At 34.2% G+C, this 10,489-nt stretch overlaps 2 protein-coding genes across 3 annotated transcripts in view; one reads left to right on the top strand and one right to left on the bottom strand.

Moving 5' to 3' along the window:
- The first annotated feature begins 823 nt into the window (after window positions 1–823).
- LOC105348565 (uncharacterized) lies at window positions 824–5,017 on the top strand. The gene is made up of 3 exons (XM_011458049.4): window positions 824–981; window positions 2,917–3,201; window positions 3,621–5,017. Exons 1-3 carry the CDS (start codon window positions 957–959, stop codon window positions 4,724–4,726), a joined length of 1,416 nt encoding a protein of 471 aa, XP_011456351.3. The 5' UTR covers window positions 824–956; the 3' UTR covers window positions 4,727–5,017.
- Window positions 5,018–6,084: 1,067 nt separating this feature from the next.
- The window catches only part of LOC105320775 (dyslexia-associated protein KIAA0319-like protein), a 35,432-nt gene continuing 31,027 nt past the window's right edge, over window positions 6,085–10,489 (bottom strand). For both annotated transcript variants that reach the window (XM_034466900.2, XM_034466908.2), the window contains one exon: window positions 6,085–10,456. In XM_034466900.2, the coding sequence (XP_034322791.2) occupies window positions 10,302–10,456 (155 nt within the window). In that variant the 3' untranslated portion in view covers window positions 6,085–10,301. The remainder of the gene's footprint in view (window positions 10,457–10,489) is intronic.

Here is a 10,489-nt window from a genome sequence, read left to right as displayed (position 1 = left end):
TTCGTTAAAACCGAGTTTTACTGTACATGTTAACTTTGTATATTTATGTTCACAGTTCAGTATATGTAGATAGATGCACAGCAATCAAATTACATTTTCTTTTTTGGAAAATTGTTTAAACAACACACTTCAATATAGAGGATATCCTGTGTGTCGCGACTAAAGACACAGAATTGTACACTACATGCAGTAGGCTCTCGATTACTCAAAATCAACACTTATTTATTGTGTGCGTTTGCTTTTCAAAGACAATCTACAGTAAACATCCATCAAGGAAGAGAATAAGCTAAATTTTTAAAAACAGAAATGAAAATTTATAAAATTTTGTCTTGGTTTGTTCTATTTGGCAGAGTCAGTGTCAGTATTTAAGATATCTTAAAATAAAAAATATTTTCTTGAATTATCAAATGCACAATAAAATATCTTCATGATTGAAGGTAAAGATAAACTACAACATTTTTTTTAATGCTTACGCCAGTTCGTGCAGCCCGTGCTTCGATGCTTCAACGTCAGTTACACAACTCATTTTATCACTCGATATGCACGTGTGCATATAATACATAAAAACATTTACAAATTAAGTATGGAAAGTGACAAGCGTCATCATTCTTTGTGTATCGGGACATTGAAACCATAGAGAAACAAGGGTGAAATATACAACCACTTAAAAAAAACAAACTTATTCATGTCATTCTGATTTTTTATAGTTGCATAAGTAAAATATCTTCGCATATGTGTTTTTAAAATTATGTACACTTATTTACTGAGTAGTTCCGGGATTTTATATATTTCTGATAATAAACACAAGACATTTTACAAAGTGCTCTTTTGAATTAGAAGGAAAAACCCGGAATATGAAACTTTGATTTTGTCCGACTTTTTCTTATCAGTGGGGTCTACTAATGTACACCGCCTGTACAAATGCTCTTTATACGTGCTGAATATTAACAACAAAGATGGCACGTCGAGGTTCAATATGTGGTATGTATAATGCAGTTGAAAAACTCGGGTTTTAAGAGCAATATTGTGAAAAATAATGCTACGCTAGCGCATCGTGAGAATGTTTTTGAATTGCATAAGGGGGTTTCTATACTTGAAATTGTCATTGCCACTCTTAAACAATACTTTACCGTGGAATTCTTCAGTAGTCAGTCTTTAATCTACTCCCTTTGATATACTAGTATGGATATTTGTAGGAAATATAGCCAATCAAATAAACTATTTATTGAAGAGAAACTGTAAATTAGCTACTATACTCTGTCCCGAGTTTTTGCTTCCACCACTTGTCGCTTGATATTTCGATAATAACAAATACCTTTGTGCTCAAACTACGTTCATCCACTTATATGAAAAATGTCCAGATTATCTGTTTCGAAACGCCCCCTCTACAATTTACGTGGTCAGAATTTTTTTCAGATTTCCAAAAAAAGGCTAGTTTTGTTATAGAAAATAATAATTCTCTGAAATCAAGAACAGTTCTCGCCTATAAAAAAAATTCTTAGAATTTAATTTTTCTTATAAAAATAACAAAAAAAACTTCCTGCACGGAAAAGGGAATGCAAATAAGCATACATGTACTATAGTTTGTCCCAAGTTGTTGATTCCATCACTTTTTGATGATTTTTAATAAAAATAAACATGCCTGTGGAAGAAGTACAGTTGAAATCAATGAAATGGAAAATATCCAAGATATCTTCATTGACAAATTATCCCTTTTCACTCATGAAATTTCACAGGAACGAAAACAAATTTCTTACGGAGATTTTAAATGGGAAATGTTTACTCCATTCGGAAGTACTCGGGACACCTCGCGCAATTTTTCAACGTTATCACCCGGGCTTATTAAAGGCTGATGCAATGCAAAATCCCCGTAGACTTTCTATCTTGGGATGTGTATTGAAACCTGAAGCGGTCGTTGACTTACTATAGTCTGTCCCAGTATATTTATGCAGCACATTTGGACGATTTTTTGATAAACATACACATACCTGTGAAAGAAGTGCAATTGAAATCGATGAAAGGGAAATTTTTCAAGATAACTTCATTCACACATTATCATTTTTCACTCGCAAAAATTCATAGGAACGAAAACAGATTTCCCACGGAGATTTATAATGTTGACATCTTTTCCCAAATTCGGAAGTCACTCGGAATACCTTGCACACTTTTTCAACGTTATCATCCGGGCTTAACAATGGCTGATGCAATGCAAATTCCCCGCAGACTTTCTATTTTTACCCGTGTATTGAAATCTGACAAGCTAGAGGGGGCGTTTCAAAAAGGAAATCTTGGGATTTTTTAATACCATTGAATGAACATCGTCTGAATCAAGAAGTATTCATAACTATTGAATAACTTAAGAAAATATGCTGCAAAAATAACTTGGGACAGACTATAGTATAGATTATTTGATATAAAATCAAATAATTTTGCATTAGTTTGATATAAAATGTCTCACACACTAAAACTACAGTGCTTTGCTTGATTGAGCTAATATAGAAATACAACATATGATTTGAACAATATTGTTTACAGAAATGCTTAAAAAATAATCAGACAGTGGCTGAAAGATATGCTCCGATCGATGGCATTTATCAAATACAGTAAAAAAAACCCGATCATAATAATGAAAATGGCCCCGGTGAGTTCTTGTGTTTGGGCCTTCATACGTACCCTTTTCCATAGAGAACCGAATATTTAAGATTTCGTGTACATCGAAGGATATAGTCTTGAATTGACGCAATTTACTGGTTAATACGTTTTAATTCTTATGCTTGCAACGATATTAGTTTAACGACCGATAAAGTATAATATTATGCAAGTACTCTCAACTGAATAATTTTAATTTCTTAAAATGAACACTATATCTGTCCTTTTATGTAAATTAAACTTAACGAAATTGACTGAACGTTTCAGGATTACATCTGGTTTGTCTGTTTGCAATTGCCACTTCGTTCTGGGCGAACGCAAGCATGGACGTATGGGTAACTAATAGCAACGGAGGAGACAGACTGTCAAAGAAAGCCTCGTTATCGCCCACCGGAAGTTCTAACGGATTCCATATAAACGTCGACCGTAACAAGCGTTACCAGTTCATCTCCGGTTTCGGAGCAGCATTAACCAATGCAGCTGCGTACACTCTGTTCCACAGTCCAAGACGAGACCAGATCATGGAGGATCTGTTTGGATCATCCGGAATTTGTAAGTTTGACTATTCAAACAATAATGCCTCTCAATTTCAATTTTTCAAAATATATAACAAAGGTGGGTGTTCAATGGTACTTGTGCTGAAATTCATCTAAGGTTTTCGTGAATGTTTTCATATTTGCCCTTTTACTATAAGACTACGAATGTACACGTACAGGGAGTTATCCTCTATGAGAGGACAATTCCTTAACACATATGTATATTTATTCATCATAAAACCTCAGTGATATAAGATAAGAACTATAAAAAGAGTGATCTGAAATTTTCTTGTGCGTTTACAATTGCGCTTTTCTGAACAACAAAATGCATGTAGGCAACTACCCTAAAATTTGCATTGTACAACATAGGGAAACATGTCAAAGACCAAATTCGGTTGAAACACATGAAACCTTTGACCAACATTATTTTTGCAGCTATGAGCTATCTAAGGTTGCCAATGGGAGGCACAGACTTTCAGGGAGTACAGCCTTACACCTACGATGATCTGCCATCCTGGCAACACAACGACTTCCATATGGACCAATTTTCTATCCAGAAGGACCGTGATTTTATCATCCCCATTCTCAAGCAAGCTCTGAAAATCAACCCCAGCCTGAGGATCATTGCTACGCCCTGGTCCGCTCCTGCATGGATGAAAACCACAAATTCTCTCTTTGGGGGAGAGTTTCACCATGGCAACAACTACCAACAGGCATATGCTTTGTACTTTGTAAAATTCATTCAAGCGTACCAGAGCGAAGGGATTTCAATTGACGCTATATGCCTACAGAACGAACCCAAACACTCAGATAATTCTTACCCAACTATGAAACTCAGTTGGGAAGCCGAGAGAGACATTATAAAGAATTACCTCGGACCTGCCTTCAATCAACACAGCATAAACACAAAGATTATCATTTACGACCATAATTGGGACGACACAGGCTACGCTGGCAACATTCTGTCCGACGGGGGAGCTGCTCAGTACATCAGAGGAAGTGCATGGCATTGTTACGGTGGCCGCCATGACACGTGCGGGGGATTCCACAATCAACATCCAGACAAGGACATCTACTTCACCGAGTGCTCGGGCGGCGACTGGGCACCCGGATTCAATGTCGTATGGGGCGTCCGAATTCTCTCTATTGGCCAAACTCGCAACTGGGCCAAAACCGTCATGTACTGGAACATCGCACTAGATGATAATCATGGGCCAAAAGTCGGCGTCGGAGGCTGTAACAACTGCAACGGGGTGATTACCGTTCACGGCAATGGCGATACGACGAAGAATACCGAGTATTACATCATAGGTCACATGTCAAAGTTCGTTTTTCCGGAGGCTGTTCGATTAGACACCCCCGCCTTTGGTTGGGATGACGTGCATTCAGTTGCGTTCCAGAACAATGACGGGAGCGTGGCCATTGTGGTTTTAAACCCCCGTAATGACAGGGACCAGACGTTTTATATTGATATTGACGGCCAACATTACCAATACACCCTCCCGAGAGAATCGGTCGCGACATTTGTGTACCGCAATTAGGAATTTCAACCTATATCAACTTTTAGTGTATCTTCTGTAGATAATTTTCTTTTCAAAATCATTACAAATTTTGTTAAACGTTAACGATACATCAATTCTAATAGCCGTGATTTATCTTTGACAACTGACATGCATACACATTGGTAACAAACTGTATACAAGTACGGTGATAAAGGTTACAAATGGCCACACCAAAGAAGCTCAACAATAGGAAAGAGGAACAATAGTTAAATGACTACCAACTAAAGAGCTTAGATTTTTTGTAAAAGTGGTAAAAATTGATGCAATCTTTGATAATCTTCTTCTATACTTCAAGACAGAAAAAATTCAACTATAATGAGCTGTGGGTCTTTGCAAAATTCAAGACCACAGGTTGGTACCAAAGCGGGACTTAATTAGTCATATAGTGAAAAAGCTTCAGAAATCTAACCTGCTCATTAACACTACTAATAATAGTATATATATAATGGCAATAATATGCGTGGGACCTTTAGAACTGTATATCGCAGAGTCACTCGATCAAGCCTTATTTCTAATAAATTAAAAGGAAATTTATTTAAAAATGATGGAATAGAACTCCGCCATAGAATATTTTGAGCGAAGTTTGGTTTATATACCCAGTTGTTCTGGTAAAAAAGTTGAAATGAAAAAGTTAAAAGATGGACAGAAAGAAAGGAATGAACAACAGGTGATCAGAAACAATTACCTGTTGAGCGAAGATATGTAATCCCCCCCCCTCCCGTATCGCCCACCGGGCAGCGCTGGAAGACGACGATATCGTAGGTCAAAATAATAAATGCTTGAATGAATTTCATTGTTTCATTTAGGAAGAAAATAAGTCATAAAATGTCGGCGTCCAACGTTATTTTATGATACTCGGATTACTTTCGGGATCATGATACTTGTACGTGCTATATTTTGTAATGATCAACAGTATAACTGAGAGACGATGTTCTGCCTTTTAGCTTCGTAAAACTGATTGTAGGCATTCCAAAGGCAGTCTTATAATCAGCTGAATTAATGAAAAGTGTTACCAGGCACGTAGTTAACTATTTGCTCTTCAGATTCACTTCCTGATACAAAAGCGGTAAGTGCGTACTTGATGAATCTATTTTAAGTAAACCACTTTAAAAAAGGTGTTTGAGGACATGTCGTTGAAAAAGAAAAACGAGCCGTTACATTTCTCGAAAGCAGATACTTTGAGCTACTTAATTTCACATATAAAATATATCAATTCTGCAATGTCTGCGAGAACCCAAAAAACCAAAACAGTTACGAGTGGTTGTTACAAGTAAAATCCCCCAATTATATATATATGAGCAGCATCAAGAATTTAAAAAAGAAACAGAACTCAAATCGAAATGTACAGTATATATTGTATTTATTTTTTGTAATCATCTCATAAACTTGCACACAAAACTGAATGAAATCAAGGAACTTAAAAGAAGAGAATATACAAATTAGTGCAGCAATAACTGACCTGTTGTGAAATCAATCGACATAACAAAGTGAACTATCATAATCCAGTGCATGCATTATGATAATTGTGACATTTATCTATGCAATTCATCTTTTAACACTAAAAAAAAAATAATTCTCCAAACAAAGGCACACTGTATAGATTCTGTAGTTATATTATATCTTATGGTTGATAAAATGTCAGCAATCTTTAACACCTATAGTACAATTTAAATAACATCAATATCATAACATATATTTATCTTAATTAAAGACAAATACAGTAAATATAATAAAAGTTTGAAAAATGTATGGTAAGAATCAGAAGACTCTAATCATAGCAATGCTAAAATATTTTGTACTTTGAGTCATATATATTATATATTTATATATACCGTTTTGCGAAATATACTTTTCGCCACAAAACCCAGATAAAAGAAACTGAACAAAAGTATTTTTAGAATGAAATAGGGAATGCCAGGAAAATTGAACTAACATCTTGGAAAGAGAAATAGAGGATAATATTACATTGCTCTAAATTGTGTATAACATCATGGTAAATATAATTAAATTGAGTAAAAAAATTAGAAGAGATCTATGTATATATATGCTCTTTGAAAAATCTGTAATCAATATTGCAGAGTTTTCCCCCTTTAATCTCACCATGTCACTTTTTCAAAAGCCAAATCTAACTGAGGTTTAACATCCTAATAACACCTCAAATATATAATAAACCTGGAATGTATACAATAACTTTTGGGGGGATCCCAATTTATAAATCAAACAATCATTGAATAACCGAAATAAATAGAAATCACAACATTAATTTTAAATGAAATCTAAAAACTAAAAAAAAATCAATACCTTACTTTTCCTTTCAAACTGTTTATGCATATTGGTTTTACAATATATAGGTACAAAAGAATCATCATCAACAATGAACAATCACAATATAACTTGATATAACACCAGACCCCCATCTTGGATTTCATGTCAACATACTGTTACAGCAGAGAAATAGTACTAGGATGATAGACAAGCACGAATTACTGTATACAGGGTTATTTTTGCCCTGTGTAATTTTCTGCCTCCTACAGTAAACAGTTTTGCCCCATTTTGAATTTGCCTAATTAGATTAAAGAGAGATAATGTAAGACATTGGTATTCGTCCAGCCTTAAATTTGCCCGCTGACAGTGAGGGCAAAAGGGGTGAAAATTAAATGGGGGCAAAGAATTCCCGGTATACAGTATTATAGAACGAACCACAAAATCAAAAATACATGTAAAAATAATTAACTACTGTATAAGGTACATGAATTAGAAAATAATCATCACGAAAGAAGGTCAAAACTATCACAACTTAATTTACCCGCCCCCTCTTTTAACATACAATTACATCTGTCTTGAAACATCCTATATCCCCCCCCCCTTTCAATGTAAATAAAAATTCTGATTAGCTGATTGGGACCAGCTATGGTTGAACATCCAGAGCTCTTTATTTTTTGCATATGAAATAAAACTACATCAAACAAAATCAGAAGTGATGGAAACAAATAGCATTAAGATTAACTTCCAAAAATCGAGTACAAAAATAAAATCAAATGCAAATTAATTACAAGTACAATCATTTTGGTTTAGCCCTGCAAATCACTTATCAGTTTTTAATCTGTATGTACCACTAATATCATAGTTAAAGTAAATGGGAACACTTGTAAGTAATCTCAGGGTCAAAACTAACAACAATTGCACAAATCTATGCATATGCATTATGCACGTGTCGAAGCTGAAAGCCCATCTGCATAAACAAAAATAATATTTTTCGGTGCTTGACAAATCCATGTGTGTATGTCCCAAATGTCCATCAAGGTAGTTACATGCAGAGATGTTTGGAGAGTATTCAAGTAAGTGGGATTCATTGCACAAAATATTTCTTTCCTTTTTTCTTCTTCAACAAATACAGTACAGAACTAGTTTATGATATACTACTGTTAATGTATTACTGTCAAAATTCAATGCAATTTGACAAAAGCCATTGTGGATAAGTACAGTAGGAGGCCAAGCTTACATGGCCTTTAATTATATACTAGTGTGTACTTAGATTTGCAAAGAAGCAGTGAAAAAGCTGCCCAAATATAACCACTTATGATCTGACAATGGTTCATGCACTAGAAACATGGTGTCCCTTTGACAACTGAGAGTTTTGAGCCATCTTTAAGAAAAAAAATCTTAAATTATGGTAAAATAATGCAAGACTTGTGTCCATCAAAATAGTTGCACAGAACAGATTAAAGATGAAACCACAAGTGATGACCATTATCATAACCACTGGCTTTGTGTTGGAATGAACTTGTACAGCTAAAACAAGTTAAAGAAATTTGGAATCAAGTATTTTGAAAAAAAAAATCAGTGTCTCAAGTTACACAGTTACAGAAAAGTTGGGTTTTAAAATAATACAGCTGCAGATACATGTACGATACATATATTTTTCACTAAAAAAAAGTATTAGAACCACTGCAAAACAAAGCACATCAATTTTTATAAAAGGAAAATAAATGTTTGCTGGCTTCTTAGAGGCCAATTTATCAATAATTACATGAACTGATAATTTTACTTAGTAAAAAACCAATACAATTTTTGCCAATAAATAAAATAAAATAGAACCAAAACAACATTTCACCGCAAACAGTACATTCAATAGATATAAAGAGAAGTTTTCAATATCAAGCAAAAAAAAAAAATTCAATACATTAAACTGCTATCAAGAACCAAAAAAAATAAAAAATTACTTTGACATAAATAATGCAGACCGCTTTGTGACATGCCAATATCCTTCCTGTTAGCTACAGCTGTGCCCTGACACAGACTGATTTACTGATTGAGAAAGCCTGGCCTGTACATTGGGAGATGGGGATTATTTACAGGGAAATACTGATTGCCTTAATTAACCTAGTGAGTTGCAGCACCAGGAATTGAGATCACGGAGTCTGTGCTTAGTATTTCTTTGATATATTCACTAACCATTTCAATTTCATTCTTAATGCCAAATTAAGTCAATAAATATTAAAAGTACACTAAAAGTACATTAATGTTGACAAAATCAGCTTGAAGTAAATCAATTACCCCCCCCCCCCTTCTAAAAAGAGAAATTCATTGTAGAAATTTTGCTTTTTCCGCAACATACTACATGCATCTGTTATCATGATAACCAAAAATCATCTGATTATTAATATACATGTATATTAATAGCATATTGAATGTGGCTAGATTTTGTTCTATATACATATTGTAAATTATGATTTTGAAATGTCTTTAGAAAAAAATCATCTTTGATAAATGATCCATATGAGCAATAATTTAATTTCAATGCAAGAATGCTCAATTGTTTTATATGAAACACGAAAATGTGCATCTCAGACATGTTAAATATCTTATTTACTTCAATTTTTAGCTATTTAAAGTATGCAGTTGTTAAAGATAGCTGAGTATTAATGGGCTAGATCTTACTTAGGGAATAAGGAATCATTCCTTGAGTATTATCAGGTGATCATTTTGGTCGGGGCTTGATCAAATCCAATAAAGCCCGAAGGGCTTTATGATAGATTTGATCACGTCCCGACCGAAATCATCACCTCATAATATTCAAAGAATGATTCCTTATTACTTATATTTATATAATTTTCAGCAATTGTATGATTAAAATTTTGAATAAAAATAAGCAATCCTTGCTTGTGCCCCAATTACACGTCATTTGTAATTATTGGACTGAATAGTACAAAATCGATATGCAGTGTTATCAGAGGAAAAGACACTAAAAAATGTAAATATATGTATATACCTGCACTATATTTATAACTTAACACCTACTGACTCATGGAAATGGTAATGTATGGAATGGTTGTCAATCATAAGGTTGAGCATAATATTACATAATGATAATTCTTAACACCATGACATGATTAAAATAAATATCCCACATGGAATTCACAAAAATATAAACCCCAACTGTTTTTGTACACACTTGAAATTGCACCATGATGTAGTCAAGAATAGCCACATATTAAATCATAGAATCTAATCTATAGGTAATAACCTAGGACCAACTATCTCCAGTTTTCTGCTAGGCCCGTAGCTTGGTCTTAATGTGTTTTGATACTCCATTGAGAGGCTTCTGGATGAAGCCGTTAGTCTTTTTAGTGTTGATAAACAATGTCTCTTCTTCATCTGTTGTGAGGTCGGACTCTGACATCATCACACTGCTGTTCTGGGTTTTACCTATAGATCACAACATACAGTCATGTACAAAGA

The sequence above is a fragment of the Magallana gigas genome, chromosome 5 (genome assembly GCF_963853765.1).
Source record: "Magallana gigas chromosome 5, xbMagGiga1.1, whole genome shotgun sequence".
NCBI lineage: Eukaryota > Metazoa > Mollusca > Bivalvia > Ostreida > Ostreidae > Magallana > Magallana gigas.
The sequence above is the reverse complement of the archived record's forward strand: the minus strand, read 5'-3'. Positions and strand labels throughout refer to the sequence as shown.

Excerpts from the sequence above, each read along its gene's own strand:
- LOC105348565 (XM_011458049.4), top strand. The coding sequence starts at position 957 with ATGGCACGTCGAGGTTCAATATGTG. Across the intron at positions 982-2,916 it reads ACGTCGAGGTTCAATATGTG|GATTACATCTGGTTTGTCTG; the intron begins GTATGTATAATG and ends TGAACGTTTCAG. Across the intron at positions 3,202-3,620 it reads GTTTGGATCATCCGGAATTT|CTATGAGCTATCTAAGGTTG; the intron begins GTAAGTTTGACT and ends TTATTTTTGCAG.